Raw genomic sequence first — 19,405 nt, forward strand, 5'->3', positions numbered from 1 at the left:
TCTTGGTGTTTCCTATAGCAGATACAGTTTCAATTTCTGTATTGTATAATCGGGAACCTATTCCACAAGTAGATTCAGTCAAGTACTTAGGAATGATTTATAATGAAAAACTAAATTGGAGCCCACACATTGAATATGTAACAGCAAAGGCACAACGGGCGTTAGGTTTATTACGCAGGTTAAGCAACAGAAAATACGGGCTGCGCAGACACACGTTGTTAATGATATATAAAATGTATGTGCGACCAATATTGGAATTTGGGTGTGTATTATTCTCGGGGGCCGCTGATTATAAAATTAAACCGCTAGTATTGTTAGAGCGAGAAGCCCTGCGAATATGCCTGGGACTTCCCAGGTTCGTGGCGAATAGTGTATTGTATCAAGAAGCGCGATTGCCAACACTCCTCTGTCGATTCCGCATTCTAACGGTTCAAACCTTCTTAAAGTTCTACAGTTTACCGGCGCGAAGATCAGAGTACGCATTTATCAGCGACCCTGACTCTTTCTTTCTTGCACATTGGCCTCGATTCCATACCCCTCAGATAATTTTCGCTAAAAAGAAACTGGATTGCATAAATGTAGACATTAGCACAGTAATTGAAACTAATTTTTCTACCATCAACATTAGAATAGAGTACGATGAAATCTTCCCCCCACAAGCCAAGTTGCAATCTCTGAGATTTTTGACCACTACATTAAACGATTACTTGGTACATGCAGAAACAAAAAATGTAATAGCTACAGATGCTTCTGTCAACAATGAAAAGGCAGGTGTAGGAATTGCGTCTGATTCCCTCGGCTGGTCTTTTTCAGTAAGGCTTCCAGATTTTACTCCTATATTTGAAGCTGAGCTAGTAGCTATTATTTTAGCCCTTCGTAAAATTCCTACGACAGAGACCAGTGCAATCATCCTAACAGACTCACTTTCGGTGTGTGCAGCTCTGACAAACTCTGAACAATCTCGTGCCCTAGCAGCGTTCCACACATTAGCACCGCCGCATTTAAAACTCCTCAAATTAGTGTGGGTCCCAGGTCACTGCGGATTACAATTAAATGAATTGGCAGATGCTTTGGCACGAGCATCACTCGATGGACCAGTAATTTCAGTACTTCCCGAGTTAGAATACTTATCAGGGGTTAGATATAGGAAATTCGCTATTTTTACAGATAGCTTAGAAATTATCACACAATGGACAGATTATCAGCACCTCAAATTTCCATGGAAAGCCCAGTGGAGTCCGTCAAAAAAACTTGAAATGATAATTTCTAGATTCCGGTGCCGTGTCCCCCCATTAAATTTTTATTTACACAGAGCTGGCCTGACACTTTCCCCCCTTTGTCCGTTCTGCGAAGAATCAGAAACTATTGAACATTATTTTGGCACATGTCGTAACTATGCATTAATTAGGAAACGACTTTTAGCTATTCCATTTGCGAAGCTAGGTTTAAATTTAACCGCAGAAAATGTTCTAAATTTTGGTGCCTCTGTTTTGGGAAATTGCCACAGAGATGCATTCGATGCGGTGTGTAATTTTATTCAAGACTCTAAACGTTTTTCAACATAAAGCCCTCGTTAACAAATAATAAAAAAAACGGGTCGAAAAGTAATTTTCGATTCTGGATAAATCCGTGACACACCAAATTAATCAGGTTTGGCAAAACCAGCTGTCTGGTCGGCTCCCAAAATCAAGTTGTAGCTATTATTGTCTACCTTGTTATTGATTTTTTTCTCACTATCTAAATCTTTGGTTTATTTCTTTTTTTTCCAACATACTGTCTTAACTATACAACTCCCCCCCCCCTTTTTTTCGTTGTAAGCAATAATGCAGTTATCGTTCATATGAGGCTATTTGTTCTCTTGGCCAATCCCCCAGAGTGGGTAAGAGCCATGGATTAAAGGATACAAACAAACAAACAAACAAACAGGCTGTGCCTCTCGGCTACTCGGACTCGACGACCATAGTCATTAGACTTGTGGGCACAAGTTCGCCCTAATAAAGTTGCTTGTTGTTTAGCCTGTCTGCCTCAGCATCACTACATTTCTGGTGGAGTTGCTGGGTTATGAATCGAAGCCCCGCGAGCTCAAGACAGCGTAGCCCCGACGATCAGCGTATCAACCCCATGGAAGTGACTCCTGTACACCAGAGGGCAAGTCGCCGTCTTCGAGGTGACTCACCTGAGTTCGGTCCTCTTCACTTCAGACCAAGGGGAATTCAAACTATGGATGCCACCACTATGACTGCCCAGGTAACACCAGCACAAGTGTTCATTAGCCAACCGCACCAGCCGCCAGTATTCCACGGCGACTCGTACGAGGATGTTGAAGATTGGCTAGACCTGTTCGAGAGAGTGGCGAGCTCGAATGGATGGGACAAAAGAGAGAAGCTCCGTCGCGTATACTTCGCCTTGGAAGACTTCGCAAAGACGTGGTTTGAAAACCATGAAACCTCGTTGTCTACCTGGGAGGTATTTCGACGACAAGCGGTGGCTACGTTCGCAAACATGGACCGAAAAGAAAAAGCGGAAGCTGCTCTTCAATCCAGGAACCAGCTCACAAACGAGAGTGCTGCCATGTACATTGAGGACATGGTCCGTCTGTTCAGGCGTGCGGATTATAACATGGCTGAGGATAAGAAGGTGCGCCATCTAATGCGTGGAGTGAAGCAAGAGCTGTTCGCCGTTCTCGTCCGCAACCCTCCAAGCACTGTTGCTGAGTTTTATTCAGAAGCGACGGCCATCGAAAAAACACTAGAACAACGCGCTCGGCAGTACAACCGGAATCTTAACTGCGCATCTGCACAGGTATTCTCCAGAGGCGTGCGAAACGACGTTGAAGCCCTGCGAGAGCTCATTAGATCAGTCATTAGGGAGGAACTGAGCAGACTGCAAATGCCCCAGACTCCAACTGCGCTATCTGTTACAGACGTTGTTCGTGACGAACTGAGGCAGGTCATACGAGAACCAGAGCGTGAACTGCAGCCGGTTCGACCTATCCAAACGTACTCTGAAGTTCTCCGACAACCAACAGTACACAACAATGCAGCAGTTACGATGACGGCGACTCCTCTCCCATCTACAGCACGCAGCGCACCTCGTCCACGGGAACCAACGGCTACCTATCTGCCCCCAGGAGCACGTAGCACGCATCGCTATGTGGAGCCTAGGCCCAGGAAGAGTGACGTCTGGCGTGATCACGAGCGCAGGCCTCTTTGTTTCCATTGTGGCGAAGCGGGTCATTTGTACAGATTCTGCCCTTACCGACAGGCCCGATTAAGAGGCTTCCCGTCGTATGTACCGTGCCCCCGAAACGGCGAACGACCAGCAGAGATTGAGGAGTATTTGTCCACGCGCCAGAACTCGCCACCTCTACACCAACGTCGGTCACGGTCACCATCGCCTATGCGCTACCGGTCATCCAGCCCACGTGCACTTTCAAGGCAGCCTGGTCATCGCTCTCCAAGTCCACTCCCGGAAAACTGAAGCAAGCGACCTGTGGAGGCGAGGCCGCTGATAATATCAATTACGAAGATCCTCCAATATGGCTTGAGGGGGACGACGGTGTATTTCCGGTAAATGGGTGCAGCCACGAAAGCGTTACTTCAGATTTGCGGTTGAGAATGGAAGGCTGGGAGCTGAATGCCTTAGTCGACACCGGTGCTGATTATTCAGTGATAAGTCACAAGATGGTGAAAAAGTTAAACAAAGTTGTGACACAGTGGAGTGGATCGCAGATACGCACGGCAGGTGGTCACATTATTACGCCCCTTGGCAGATGCACCGCAAGACTTGAAATACGGGGCTTTATTTACGTTGCCGATTTCATTGTGCTACCAGAATGTTCAAGAGACCTCATTATAGGAATGGATTTTTTGCGAGCTAATGGCGCCGTAATTAACCTGCGTAGGTCCAGCGTGTCGTTTTCGACTGAACGAGCTATACCTGTAGAGGAATCTGAGGAGGGACGCCTAACTGCTCTACGCGTTGTTCATGATGACGTAACTGTGCCGCCACGCTGCAGTATAATGGTGCTCGTAGAGAATGACGCATTTTACAACCGCGAAGGCATAGCGGATACAAATGTAGGGCTGTTTTTGAACAAAGGTGTCTGCGTAGCTAGGGGTCTTGTTCACTTGACAAAAGGCCGTGCAGATGTCCTACTCACAAATTTCTCCAATGAACTTCAACACATCGCTCAAGGCACGGATATTGCCTACTTACACGACTTCTGTATGGCGACTGAACTATGCAGCTTAACGACATCAACCACTCGACCAGTGGCCTGCAACATCGTCACATCCGTGACCGTCAATCAGAGTCTTCCGGACAGTCAAAAGAAGCAGATTTACGCCTTGGTAAAAGAATTCTCTGATTGCTTTTCAAGTACCTCGAAGGTCCAGCGCACGTCAATCACGAAACACAGAATTATAACGCAAGACAACACGAGGCCTATATGCCAGCATCCATATCGGGTGTCACAGAAAGAACGGGAAATTATCAAGAAGCAAGTGGAGGAGATGCTTTCGGTTGATGTCATCCAGCCTTCGAATAGTCCATGGGCGTCGCCCGTAGTGCTCGTTAAGAAGAAAGACAATACGCTTAGATTCTGTGTCGACTACCGAAAACTTAACAGTGTAACTAAACGAGATGTCTACCCCTTGCCACGTATTGACGATACACTAGATCGGCTGCGATCCGCAAAGTTTTTCTCCTCCTTGGATCTGAAAAGCGGATATTGGCAAATAGAGGTAGACGAGCGGGACCGTGAAAAAACGGCATTCGTAACACCAGATGGCCTCTACGAATTCAAAGCGCTTCCATTCAGCCTCTGTTCCGCGCCAGCGACGTTCCAGCGATCGATGGACACTGTCCTCGTGGGATTGAAATGGCAGTCATGCCTAGTGTATTTGGATGACGTGGTGGTATTCTCTGCAACGTTCGACAAACACCTAGAGCGACTGCGCACTGTATTACAAGCCATCCGGTCAGCAAACTTGACAATCAAACCCGAAAAATGCCACTTCCGCTTCGAAGAGCTAAGATTTCTTGGACATGTCATTAGTTCTGACGGTGTTCGTCCTGATCCCGAAAAGACAGCCGCTGTTCAGAGGTTCCCTACACCCAAAGACAAAAAGTCAGTGCGTCGATTTTTGGGTTTATGTGCCTACTATAGGCGATTTGTGGAAAACTTCTCAAAGATTGCGGAACCGCTTACAAAACTAACGAAAGACGAAGTGCCCTTCACATGGGAAAGCGAACAACAGAAAGCTTTTGATGAATTAAGAAAACGGCTACAGGGTTCACCAATACTTGCCCATTTTGATGAGACAGCTGACACTGAAGTCCATACCGATGCCAGCAATGTCGGCCTCGGCGCCATCCTGGTCCAGTGGCAAAATGGTCAAGAGAAAGTGTTAGCCTATGCCAGCCGCAAACTATCAAAAGCTGAGGCAAACTACTCTGCTACTGAAAAAGAGTGCCTCGCAGTCATCTGGGCAATAAATAAGTTTCGACCCTACCTTTATGGTAGACCGTTCAGAGCTGTCAGTGACCACCATGCTCTATGCTGGCTAGCAAATCTCAAGGATCCGTCAGGTCGACTAGCCAGATGGAGCCTTAGGCTGCAGGAGTATGACATTACGGTCGTATACAAATCTGGAAGGAAACACAGTGATGCTGACTGCCTGTCACGCTCTCCCGTCGATCCAAGTGTACCTGAAGAGAAAGACTTCCCGTTTCTAGGCGTTGTCGATGCATCCGAAATCGCTCAACAACAACGAGATTACCCGGATTTGCTGGCGCTTATACAACACCTGCAGGGTCTCGACGTTCAAGTTCCTCGCATATTCTCCAGAGGGCTCTCCACGTTCTGCCTTCGAGGAGGTGTCCTTTACAGGAGGAACTTTGAACCTAATGGCGAAACGTTTTTACTAGTCGTGCCCACAGCCATGCGACAGGAAATTCTGCATGCATGCCATGACGAGCCAACATCTGGCCACATGGGTGTGAGCCGAACATTCGCCAGGATTCGTCTGAAGTACTATTGGCCTAAGTTGCTCGCATCAGTGCAGCGCTACGTGAAAACTTGTCGTCAATGTCAACGGCGCAAAACTCCAGCCGTAAAACCAGCCGGCCTTCTCCATCCAATAGAGCCTCCGGATGCCCCATTCCAACAAGTCGGCATGGACTTCCTAGGACCTTTCCCGACATCATGTGCAGGCAAGAAATGGATTGTCGTAGCTACAGACTATCTGACCCGTTATGCTGAGAAAGACTCTCTGTACAGTGCGACAGCTGCCGAAGTCGCCAAGTTCTTTGTGAACAACATAGTGCTCAGACATGGTGCGCCCATCGTCGTTATTACGGATCGGGGCACCGCATTTACTGCAGACCTTATGCAATGTCTGATGCGCATGACAAATACCGATCACAGAAGAACAACGGCGTATCACCCTCAGTCAAATGGCTTAACCGAACGCCTCAACCGAACTCTGACCGACATGCAATCAATGTATGTGGGCTCGGCGGCTGTGCACCAACGCAGACCGCTAATCCTTTCACTCTTGTCATGCAGGTGTTTCAGTGCGCATTCCTGCGCATACTGCTTTCCGTTTTCCTGCCAGCTTCCTTGACCACACCGTTGCAGTATCAACATCGTTCCAGCGAAAGTGGCACGCTTACCTGTCACGCCCTCTTGGTCTTCGACACAAGCTTATCAACCGCAACGTACTTGGAACCACTGGATTTCACCTCACGCAACAGATCTGGATCCCTTCCGGCGCCACCGGTCAGCTACATGGTCCTCGACAAAACCTGGTCGACGCTATCAGCATCGGCATCGATGCCTGTGTCGACTACAAAAGAGCGGCCTTTGCCGGCGGCGCTGTGTGGGCTCGGCGGCTGTGCACCAACGCAGACCGCTAATCCTTTCACTCTTGTCATGCAGGTGTTTCAGTGCGCATTCCTGCGCATACTGCTTTCCGTTTTCCTGCCAGCTTCCTTGACCACACCGTTGCAGTATCAACATCGTTCCAGCGAAAGTGGCACGCTTACCTGTCACGCCCTCTTGGTCTTCGACACAAGCTTATCAACCGCAACGTACTTGGAACCACTGGATTTCACCTCACGCAACAGATCTGGATCCCTTCCGGCGCCACCGGTCAGCTACATGGTCCTCGACAAAACCTGGTCGACGCTATCAGCATCGGCATCGATGCCTGTGTCGACTACAAAAGAGCGGCCTTTGCCGGCGGCGCTGTGTGGGCTCGGCGGCTGTGCACCAACGCAGACCGCTAATCCTTTCACTCTTGTCATGCAGGTTAGTAAAACTTACAGTCTTCTCGCTAAGAAGTCTAGTAATTACCTGCTGTTCCAGCTGCCGAGCCCACACTGCTGCGTTCTTGTTGCACTTGAGTGTTCTCGTGTTATTCGTGCCTTGTTGATGATGTCGGGCGATATTGAAAGCAATCCGGGTCCTGCTTCTAATGCTGTACTAACTGAACTGCAGAAATTGTCTGCCGGTCAGACGGAATTAATCAGTCAGGTACAGGACCTTAAGTCCCATTTGCTATCAACAGATAAATCTATAGCAGATCTCAGTAGACGCATGACTGATCTGGAAGGGCACTGCCAAAATATTATTTCCTTACGTACTGATGTGGAAGCGCTCAGAAGTGACACCGCTCGCGCGAGTGACCTTCTGCGCAAGCTTGAAGCACGCGTGGATGAAGCCGAGAATCATTCTCGGCGCAATAACCTCATATTTTATGGCCTTCCTGAATCAACTGGATCGGAAGCACTTGTCCAAGTTGAACAACTTGTCATCAAGCACTGCCGTGATCGTCTAGGTATTTCCATCGATCCGAAGGAAATTGAGCGCGCGCATCGTCTGGGTCGCCGCAAGGGTACTAACCACCATCGCCCCATAATAGTTAAATTCGCATTCCATAAAACAAAAGGAGAGATTCTTTCTAATGGACGGAAATTTAAAGGAACCACTTTTAGTGTTGGTGAAGATTTTTCACGTCGTGTGCAAAACGTCCGTCGGCAATTGATTGCCTTTGCTAAAACCAAGTCGCTGCCTTTTTCCATCACGTACAAGACACTGCTAATGGGTCACAAGCGCTACGTCTACGATGAGCAATCGCAAACTGTAAGGGAAGCGTCGTAGCAATTTCCTCGGCGCAAATCTGCCGGGCACACCCCCACACCTCAATCTGGCCTGTCACTTTCGGTAGTCTTTGCTAACGCGCGCAGTTTTTTTCCGAAACGCATAACTTTTTCTGAGCTTGCTTTGTCATCAAGCAGTAACGTATTGGTGATAACCGAGACTTGGCTGACAAATGATATAACCGATGCAGAAGTGCTAGATCACCTACCTGGATTTCAACTTTATCGTAAGGACCGTACAGGCGCACGTGGAGGCGGGGTTCTGATAGCTGTGCACCAACAGTTATCGTGCTCGGTGGCCAGGACCAACTCTCCTGAACTTGAAATTCTTTGGGTCGTTTGCCGTGCTCGCCCTCATACTGTCCTTGTAGGCGTTTGTTATAGGCCCCCGAACAGTGACCCAGATTTCGCATATAAGCTCAACAACAACCTGAGTGACCTTGGGAAACAGTATCCGCAAGCAGAGATACTGCTTTTCGGCGATTTTAATTTCCCTCAAATAGATTGGAGTAGTAGCGTCCCGTCAGCTGTGGGCAGTGAGCCCGCAAAGGACTTCATAGATTTCTGCCTGAATTGCAATCTAACCCAACTTGTATCCCAACCAACGCGCGTTACAGAGAGCAATTCCAGCATCTTAGATCTAATACTAACTAGTCATCAAGAGAGCTTATCATCAATTACATATCTGCGTGCCGTCAGTGACCACAAGGTAATCCATGCGGCCTTTGCGTTTCGACCTGTAAAACGCGATCTTGTCACCAAAACAATCCGTCTTTACGACAAGGGCAATTATAGTGCCATCAATAATGAATTGATATCTTTTCTTCCTGATTTCGAGAGAATAAGCCATACACGCTCTGTGGATGAGAATTGGATTATATTTAGAGATAAGTTAGCCACTCTTGTCGAGAAATTTATCCCAAAAATAACGTTTACCGCAAACCGAAACAAGCCATGGTTTTCACGTACACTTCACAAACTAAGAAACAAGAAAAAACGCCTCTTCCGATCAGCCAAACAGTCTAAGCTTCTGTCCTTATGGGAAAAATATTACGCCGCGGAAGATGATTATCTTAGAACCATTCGAAACGCCAAGCACGTGTTCTTTCATGAAGAGCTGCCCAAAATGCTTGCAACCAGCCCTCGCAAATTCTGGGAGGTGATAAACCCTCAGGAGATGCGCACCACTAGTCTTTCAAATGCGCATGGCGATATAGTCGACAACAATGAATGCGCGAACCTTTTTAACGAGGCCTTTTTCTCTGTTTTTACGAATGAGAGTTCAGTTCCCGATTTTTCTTCACCTGCGCGCAGCACCGAGTCTATGCCCCCGATTGCATTTTCTACGGACGGCATCATTTCGATTATAGAAAAGATTAAGCTTTCTTCTTCTGCAGGTGTGGATGACATTAATTCAAAACTTCTCATAAATGTTAAACATGTGTGTGCCGCATACCTTACATTGTTATTTTCGCAGTCATTATCATCAAGCATTCTGCCAGCAGACTGGAAAGTAGGCAAGGTCGTTCCAGTCTACAAATCAGGTAACAGAGATTCTCCACTAAATTACCGTCCCATATCCTTAACAAGTATCCCCTGCAAAATCATGGAACATGTCATCTACTCCCATATCATCAACTTCTTGGACTCAATGCACTTTTTTCATCCTTCTCAACACGGGTTCCGAAGGGGTTATTCTTGTGAAACGCAGCTGGCCATTTTCATTCACGACTTACATTCTAACCTTGACTGCAACTTTCAGACCGATGCTCTTTTCCTGGATTTCGCCAAAGCATTTGACACTGTCCCTCACAAACGCCTAATTCTTAAATTATCTCTGTTAAATCTAGATCCTAATGTACTTGCATGGATAACATCTTTCCTGACTAATCGTTCCCAATTTGTGTTTGTTAATAATCACTCATCTAACCGACTACCTGTAACCTCAGGTGTCCCGCAAGGGTCTGTCTTAGGGCCTCTACTCTTTTTAATTTACATTAACGACCTACCATTGCATGTATCATGTAACTTTCGTATGTTTGCCGATGACTGCGTAATCTACCGATCAGTAATCAACATTCATGACCAAACACTAATTCAGCATGATCTTAACAACATACAAACATGGTGTGATCGTTGGTTAATGAACTTAAATCCTAATAAATGTAAGCTCGTTTCTTTTTCTCGCCACCGTAACCCTTTTGAGTTTACCTATTCCATCACTAATGTTCCCATACAATCAGTTCAATCATTCAAATACCTCGGCATCACCTTGGCTCATGACCTGTCTTGGCGTCATCACACTACTAACATCATCTCGTCTGCTAATAAATCACTCGGGTTTCTCAGACGACACTTACGCCATACTCCGCCTCACGTCAAGACGCTTGCATACAAATCATTTATCAGGTCCAAACTCGAGTATGCATCTTCCATCTGGAGCCCTCATCAATCATACATCATAAGTGAACTCGAATCACTTCAAAATCGGGCTACCAGGTTCATTCATTCTGCATATTCATACGATATCAGCATCTCATCTCTAAAGGCGGAATCAGGTCTAGAAACCCTTGCTTCACGCCGACGGTGTGCCACCCTCTCTCTTTTTCATATGTTTTATTTCAGTTCACTGAATCATCCACCGTACATCACGCCCCCTCCGCACATATCCCATCGCACTGGTCATCCGTTACAAGTCGCATTACCACGTACCCGGACCACTGTATTCCAAGCCTCCTTTTTCGTAAGAGCAGCAAAAGACTGGAATGGCCTTCCTCACGCCACCTGTGCCATCACTAACCCATCTATGTTTGCAGAAGCCATTAAAAACACCGTTGTATAGTTCTCTTTTTTTTTTTTTGTTATGCACCACCCCTTATGTAATACCCCTACAGGGGGTCTTTAAGGAAAAGTGAAGTGAAGTGAAGTGAAGTGAAGTATGTCGATGTTGAGCATAAACAGTGGGATGAAATATTACCCTACGTAACATTCGCATATAATACGGCCGTTCAAGAAACAACCCACGTTGCCCCTTTCGAACTAGTATTCGGCCGAAGAGTGACCACCCCACTGGATGCCATGTTACCACTACAGGACGAAAACAGCTATTCACCTGACTTAGATGACTTCTTGCAAAGAGCCGAAGAAGCACGACAAATGGCAAGGTCCCGAATACGCCGTCAACAGCGCATCGACTCTAGTCGGTACAACAAGCGACGCAGTGACGCACTCTATCATCCCGGTGACAAAGTGTGGATATGGATCCCAGTGCGCCGCCGCGGACTCTCTGAAAAGCTTCTTTGTCGATACTTCGGCCCTTATGAAGTACTCAACCGTATCAGCGACGTCACTTATGAAGTCATATCCGCTGGACACGTGAGCTCAAGACGCCGCAATACCACAGAAGTGGTACACGTAGTCCGCATGAAGCCCTATCATGACAGATCGTCGGAAAACGAGTGAGAGGGCGCATGTATCATTTCACTCTCTCAAGCATCGGGACGATGCATCTGAGGAGGGGGATAATGCCGCGACAGGTTGGCCACGTCCAAGTAGCCCGCCGCAATCATCATTGCAAGAGCACCAGGAAGACCCGGCTGGCATGCGCCACGCGTTCGTGCGCTCCAACAACGAGGAAGAAGAAGATAGTTGAAGCTGTGCCTCTCGGCTACTCGGACTCGACGACCATATTCATTAGACTTGTGGGCACAAGTTCGCCCTAATAAAGTTGCTTGTTGTTTAGCCTGTCTGCCTCAGCATCGCTACAATATGTACACTGTAAAAACTGTCTGTTATAGGCACGGCAAAGATTGACGTAAAGCTCACGGGTGCCCCTCAGTTCGTGGGAAAAAGGAGAAAATTGCCGTGGATGCCAACGGATGCACTGCTGTTATTATAGGTACAGAGACAATTTCCTTCTTTAGTGAGCATTATGGAAAAGTCTAGAAGTTGGCTGCTTTGATTAGTAATTTTCTTGCCGAAATGCCACTACCAGCCCACTTTTTTGAGGGGCACATTGTCGCCTGTAACACAAGAAAGAAACGCTGGAAATGTTCGAGCAGCCTGATTTATATACTTGTTATTTTTTGCTGAATCTTTTTTTCTCAGATTGTTAACCTCTGTGAGAGGTTTCCAGCTATTTCTCCGCTCAATACCACTTTAAAGGCTGCACCGAGACTCACATGTCGACCGACTCTTCCAAATATAGCGCCGGGTACTGAGCCAAGCAGGAAGAGTGCTTAAGTGCACCGAGATTCCTCGGTCTCCCAAGCGCACACCAATTCGCTTTGTAGCATTTGCTGAACTTGTGACGAAAACGCTTGTCCGCACGACTTTGGATCAAAAAGACGAAGTGCGGGATATCGAGCCGTCTTGAAATTGAAGAGTCATTATTAGAGTTTATATCAGTGTAAAAAGTGTGGTAATATCTGCCTATCTCTAGCACCCTTGAAGCGCACCTGATTTAAATCTGATGTGCTATGTACATGTTTACTTTGCCTATCAGGGACTGCAGCCGATAGAAGATTGCTGTATGAAGGCTATTCATTTGTCGGCGTGTTTTGATCTTGTTGAATGCGTCATGCTATGTTACAGCCTCAATAATGCCACCCTATATATTTGCAATCTTCATTAGAACTTTACTGTTTTGGTTTGGTTTATTATTAAAGATTCAAGACTCGCAAAACTTTGCATGCAATGAGTTCCTCGTACTTGTGATGAGATTTGTGGTACATTCGAGAGCTGCCATTTGCGCTTATGTACACTGTGAAAACTGTCTATTAGAGGCAGGGCAAAGATTGACGTAAAGCTCACGGGTGCCTCTCAGTTCATGGGAAGAAGGAGAAAATTGCCGTGGATGCCAACGGACGCACTGCTGTTATTGTAGGTACAGAGACAATGTCCTTCTTTAGTGAACTTTATGGAAAAGCCAAGAAGTTGGCGGCTCTGATTAGTGATTTTCTTGCCGACATGCCACTACCAGCCCACTTTTTAGAGGGGCACAATGTGTTGAGAGAGAGCATGCGTGCGTGTAACTAACATTCGTTTTTTCATGTTTCCTCTTTAATCTTTTCACTGAGATATGAATACTCCTGATATGTTTCCGATATCGGCATCGCCGTCGCGCACCATATAAGTCAGTAATAGCCCCCCAGAAATTGTGTGTTCTAGCCGCGGGTAAATGAACGCGAGCGAGCACTACGAACGCAGCTGAAGCAAACGAGAAGCAAGCTGACAATCTCAGTCACAGGAAGGGCGCATGCGATAACATCACCATAGTGCGAGGCATGTCGTCGATTTATACTCAGGCAGAGAGGAAACGCCCTGTCTGTCTTGAGGAATGCTGGGGCCATGGGGAACAAGTGTGAAGCTGCCACATAACCAAATGGGAAGACAGCCGCCAATTGGAAACTTCAAAAGTTATTTTCTTTCATGAAACAAAAAATTGTAATGACAAAACTTGGAATATCAAAATAACTGCTTACTTGCTTTCCAGTTGGATATAAATATTTTCTTTAATTAGACCACTACGTGATGCAAACTGGCTTCTTTGTTGAAAAAGTTGATGATTTTGGAAAATTTGTGTTTTTTTTCTCCCAAAGTTTTCTGACTTGAGGGGCGCAAAGGTAATTTTTCAAGAAATGCCTTTTATAAAGTAATTATTAATTTCTCAGATATTCATTGAAAGAGCAGTAGTGGAATTTAAAAACTGCAATCATAACCCCTTTCGACTAAATTCTTCTAGGTGCGTCTGGCCAAAAACTGCACTAATAATGATTAGCCTAAAACACCTTGCACAGTAGCCATCACCTATTATATAAACTAAATTTGGTATTGAAAGAGGAAGTGACATTTAAAAAAAATAAATTCTTTTCACGAACAACAGACGTACAAATTTGAGACTATTTCGTAAATCACTCACGTGACCACAATTTCTTTCTTCCTAAAATATTCTAGTGATTCACAGCTTTCAATGCAGTAAATCAGCAGGATATTTCTTCAAATTGATTTGAGGTGGTCGCCAGATAGCTGGTATGTTTGACGTAGAATGACTCACTGCGAACGGCACTGGCAGCAAGTAATGCTTCCGGCTTGGAGCTAAAGCATCAGCGCTTTTGTGTAAGGAAAAAGTAGGATGAAAGGAGAGGTGGAAAAAGGAAAGAGAAGGGTTTGAAAACCTGCACCTTGCGTGCACCTCGGAAAACGTGACGGCAAGATCACGTGCTGCCGCCGCGCGATGACAATCTACCAGAAATACAACCAAATTATTCAAAATTATGAGAACTATGTTTAGCGGAATAAACGTGTCTTCCTAACGGAATTTCCGTGTTGTCAACATGTTTTCATAATTTTTATTCATTATCCCTTTAAATTGCAGAGAGTGAAGTTTCTCGAGACCACTACCACACGGAGTGCTTCATAATAATAGAGAATGTTGGGACGCAAACATTTCTCGTTTTCTTGTTTCTTTTTTTTTGAGGATTACACGCCACGCGCATTACCCCCCCCCCCCTTTTTTTTTGTACGAACACACAGCAGCCACACTTGTTTGATACAACTAATAATGCGGCACAGCGGCATTGTTTTAAGCGGGTTGTTTTGCCAAAGAGAGCATATGAACATTGGTGGTTTTATCTCATTATCCTCACTGATATGTCGTTGGAACCAGTGTCGATGTAATGGTGGGTTCCGCACGTTGTTATGAGCTTGCGGAATTTTCTGAATTATTCTGATCCCTCTGATGTCAAAACTCATATGCCCTATCATCAAGCATTTCGGGGTTGTCAGATTGCGCGTACAACAAGTGAAAAACCAAGTGCGTCGAAACAAACAGAGCTGGTGCACAATCTTTTTTTTTATTCTCATTAAGGAAGTATTTTTTGTTTTATATTCGCTTCACAATAAAAAAGTGGTCGGAATTGCTAGGAAAAAAAGTAGCGTATACGTGCTTTGCACAACTGAATGCGTGAGTTCATCTCGTCAGTTAAACAGCGCGTACGTATATTTTCATGGTTTACTTATACTGTTTTTTGCATGCGAAAAGTAACCACGACATGCTCACCCTCTCTACGAACTGTAATATTCTCAAGTACACAGGTTATTGTACAGCAGTGGAGGTGTAGCAAATACAGCGAGCTTATACCGCAACCGCAAAGCATGGTTTCAAAATTAGCTAGTTTTAGAATAGCGCACCGTGAGCCCTTGCGGTGCGGTCGCTGCCACTGCTCATGCGTCGTAACGCGAGTCGGCGTTTGCGTTCGCGGACCGCACCCAGAAAATCCGAAATTGCGAGCGGTGATGGCGGCCCGCATGTGGCCCGCAAGCGCTGGTTTCGAGACTTGCGGTGTCGCTGCGATCGTGCAGTGCGGTTCGCAGCTGGGCAAACGCTATTTTAAATCTCTCATGGCGCCCGCTTTGCGCGCAACGCCCGCAGCGCTTGAAAACGGTATTCTAAATCTCCCTATTGTTTCTACAATAAACTCCTCAGAGCGTGAACCCCTTCGCTACACCAGAACATAGCGGCGTGCGCCCGTGCAGGCGGCCGTGCGTCGGCCGGCGGGCCGGCTCGCGATAACAACTCTCCGACGTGGTCACGTGATGTGTGTACGCAGTGCAAGCAAGGTCGTGCATGCGCGGCGCTCACCAGCCAATATGAATGCTTGTTACGGCTGAACGTTGCGGTCGAGGACTCGTCAGAAACGAGCATGATCAACTGCGATTTGCGACACCAAGACGTGTATTCGTTGTCCTATTTTGATCGGCTAACCTGTGGTTGCGTCAAGTCGGACAATATACCACCAGAAGTATGCGCAAGGTGTCGTTAACTTCACTGCTTCGAGTCACCATTGTGTCGGAGCTTTCCCGCCAAGCTGATCATCGAACAAGTTTTGTGGATTTCGCTATCAGAGAAGTCCTATCTTACGGCTATCGTGAATTTTCTCCGCCTTCGGCCTGTTTGACTGCCGCCAAAATGCTCATGCCTTGAATGTTTACGCTGCTTCAAAGTCGCACGGAGGCTTTTTCGAAAGCAGCTTTTTTTTTTGCGCGTGCGCGGCTATGGCGTACTTGCAAATTATGTGGAACGATGTCACGTGCCCCAGACCGTGAAGTTGATTACCAGATGTTTAGTGTTGTGGGCTTGATAGCTGTTGTCACGTGTTTGTTACAGTACGCATTGCGTTATAGTTGACAAAAATTCCTCTACGTCCTGGGTGAGTGACCGACAAAACTGCGCATCCCATCCTTTTCGTTGCAGTCGCATTATCAGGCGACACGACCGAAGTCAGTTGGCGTGTTCTGTGTAGATAAACGAACCACTTTGATTAGCAGGGGTGTGACAGCTGGGCTGCATCTGATTGCAATAATGCACTTATGGATATCAGCGCGGCATATTCTGCCGGCACGGTTAATTTTATCGTTTGCACGTCTTGTGCCGGCAGTAGTTGCTTAAGATAAGCCAAGCATATTGTCCTTTTGGCTCTCGCTATTTCCACAGAGATTGTTAGTGATTTTCTTGTCTCAGTTGGGTGCCAGTGCCCTATTCGGTGGCGCATCGCGGCTCTCGGTATTTGGTTATCAGAAAAAAATTGCATTAAAGAAAGAACAAAACGGAAAGACCATACGGAAGAGATCGCCTGATTGGAGTAACCCCGAGGGATGCACATCACGTTAGCACGGGCGCTTCCCAAGCTCATAGGGCGAAAAGGGACGAAGAAGCTGCCTTCGCTGTAACGGTTTGGCAAGTGTGCTGGCACATCAACTCCGAGCGGTATAGTTCCCGTTGCCGGGGCTATATCTACTTCCGTCAATGCCTGCACCTTGCGCCCGCAAGTTTTTTGAAGAAAAGCAGCTCACTCGGTTTATGAAAGAAGGGGTTCGAAGTTCATTTAGCGGCTGCCGCCTTTAACTGCAGCTCAATGAAAGACCGTGACGGTCTCTGAGATATGACGCCGTCATTGCTCTGAATGTTTGCAGTGATATCGCTAGCACTACTAGGTATAATGTAGTATGACTGTTGCTGGTAAACATATTGTAATACTATATTTTAAAACATTTTGCCTTTATCTTGATACCCAGCATCAGAGAAAAGGTGACACGCGGAATAATTAACAACAAAAATTGAACATGAAACTGCAATATGCTTGCATTTTTTTATTCAAACGCTTCGGTACTTAGCATTAGTCGCATGCCACTATTAAATGACTTTATTTGGTGCAGTCACTTGAAGTTGAAGCCAGCGGTGCTTGTTGGAATGGGTACACTTAAATTTGGCCAGGCCACTTTGCTGTCTGTGCAATTTCAGGAAATTTCGGAAGCACCGGCTGGACAGCGAAGCGAGTGCAATACGTTGTTGTTTCACTATGGCTTAATAGTATGCAAGTGTTAGTGAAGTTCAGCACTTTGCGTACTTTTTATAGATGGCACAGAATATATACTGTAAAATCCGAAGTGAGTGTTTCTGCTTTCCTTGAAGGATTTCAAATATGCGGCCACTTGTCTCCTCTAACCATTTTCACTCTTTTATACTGTTTATGTGCGAAACTAAACAGTTATTGCATGTCCGTTTATCTTATGATGAAAAATGCTGCACTACCCCTCCCCTTTGTCCAAAGGACGAAATGCTGCGGCCATACTTGCTTTCTTTTTGTTTGAATGCCTAAGTTTTTTGCTGCGTACTGCAGGTAGCAAACAGAAGTGCCCTGACGAACTTTGCAGTGCTGGCCACATGGTGAGCCAAACATTCCATAAGAGGTGCTTATTCAGCATCTGTAGCTAACTCAAAGGTAATGGACAAAGTTCCATTAAACGAAGAAGAGTGTTGCTTTGAGCTAGTCATATCAAAGTGAAAACATTGCAAAATAAGTGAAGGTATACAAAGTAACATCAAGAAGTATACTACCTACCGACTTAACATTATTCACGCCAAATTGTTATTTATGTGCAACCTTTATTTGAGGGAGAAGTGCAATGGTTTCAATGAATGAGCATAGTTGGAAATTGCTGCACAACCAGTCACTGTGTTTTTGCGGTCAATAATATGTGGCCTCCCACTGAGATCAAAATGCTTCAAATAAACAACATTAAAAAGGCTATTGCTAGCTATAATAATAAATTATTGTTATCATTGTTTTTAGTTTCAATAAATTATTCTGTAAAAAAGCACTCCATCTATTTGTGACCTTGGCGAGGGCGTTTCGTCTGGAAACGTGACTTGGTTTTGCAAAGTGTTGCCTTACCGTAGAATGGGTACTGGCAAGTGGAATTTTGCAGAAACGGTAAAACTTTATTGTTTCTTGCAGCAAGCACTGCTATCTTTCTTGTAAATACATGCACAGTGTAAAGAATAGTGAGCCACTTTCAAATTTACAACCTTATCATTGCCGTGTCTTGGGCTGTCTTTACACTATGCGATTTGTTTCTGCCAAACATAAACGTAGTTTTTACCAATTTTCATGGTCAATTGCTAGTTTTACTGTTCACGTTTGCAAGCACACTTTCACCTATGATGCCAAACAACAGGCTTGATTGATGTGCCTGATTGTTGTTTATAAATTCGATAGAATAACTAAAATTGACTCTTCTACTTGGCGCAATTATTGGATACTGTGTGCACATTATATGCATCTACATATAAAAATAGAGAATGCAGTTGGTAGCATTGAATACTGTGTTCAGACGCTTGTATACGAAGAAGTGGTCACAAAGAACAGCCTTTGCTTTGAGCTCTGTGAGTTTTCTAATTCTTTTGTCAAGATTTTTCAAAATTCCACACAGCGCGGAGGGATGTTCTCCCTTAGATTGGGGGACCAAAACCCCATCCAACAACCGAGATCGGGCCGACCACATCAGAGTGCGTCTGACGCAAGTTCTCACCCTGGCCCAAGTGTGATCTACATTGACAACTCTGATGACTCGTCCGTTGAAGATATGGCTTCGGAGAGCGACTACGTGGTCGTACCAAGCCGACGCCTGAAGAAAAAAATCAGCCGGACATCGCCGACTGGCCGGCAAGCACAGACAAAGGCGAGTAACATGCGGTCGTATACAATTTCTTATGTGCCGACATCGAAGACAGGCATCTTGAACTCTCTGAATAGGCAGAGCCTGTCGGAGTACTTTGAGCTCATCACCCCAGGGAATGTCGTAAAAGTACGCAAGAATACTCGAAAAAACATCCTGTGTGTGGAGGTGACTGCGAAGGCCTTATTGGACACGCTGAAAGGAATTGCTCAATCAGGAA

The 19,405-nt window shown here is 45.8% G+C and overlaps 1 protein-coding gene across 1 annotated transcript; it reads left to right on the forward strand.

Annotated features, from left to right (window-relative positions):
- Window positions 1-6,523: 6,523 nt before the first annotated feature.
- Window positions 6,524-8,173, forward strand: LOC119178414 (uncharacterized). Its single transcript, XM_037429612.2, has one exon. It carries the CDS (start codon window positions 6,566-6,568, stop codon window positions 8,165-8,167), a length of 1,602 nt encoding a protein of 533 aa, XP_037285509.2. The 5' UTR covers window positions 6,524-6,565; the 3' UTR covers window positions 8,168-8,173.
- Window positions 8,174-19,405: the final 11,232 nt, after the last annotated feature.

Source organism: Rhipicephalus microplus, chromosome 6 (assembly GCF_043290135.1).
Source record: "Rhipicephalus microplus isolate Deutch F79 chromosome 6, USDA_Rmic, whole genome shotgun sequence".
Taxonomy (NCBI): domain Eukaryota; kingdom Metazoa; phylum Arthropoda; class Arachnida; order Ixodida; family Ixodidae; genus Rhipicephalus; species Rhipicephalus microplus.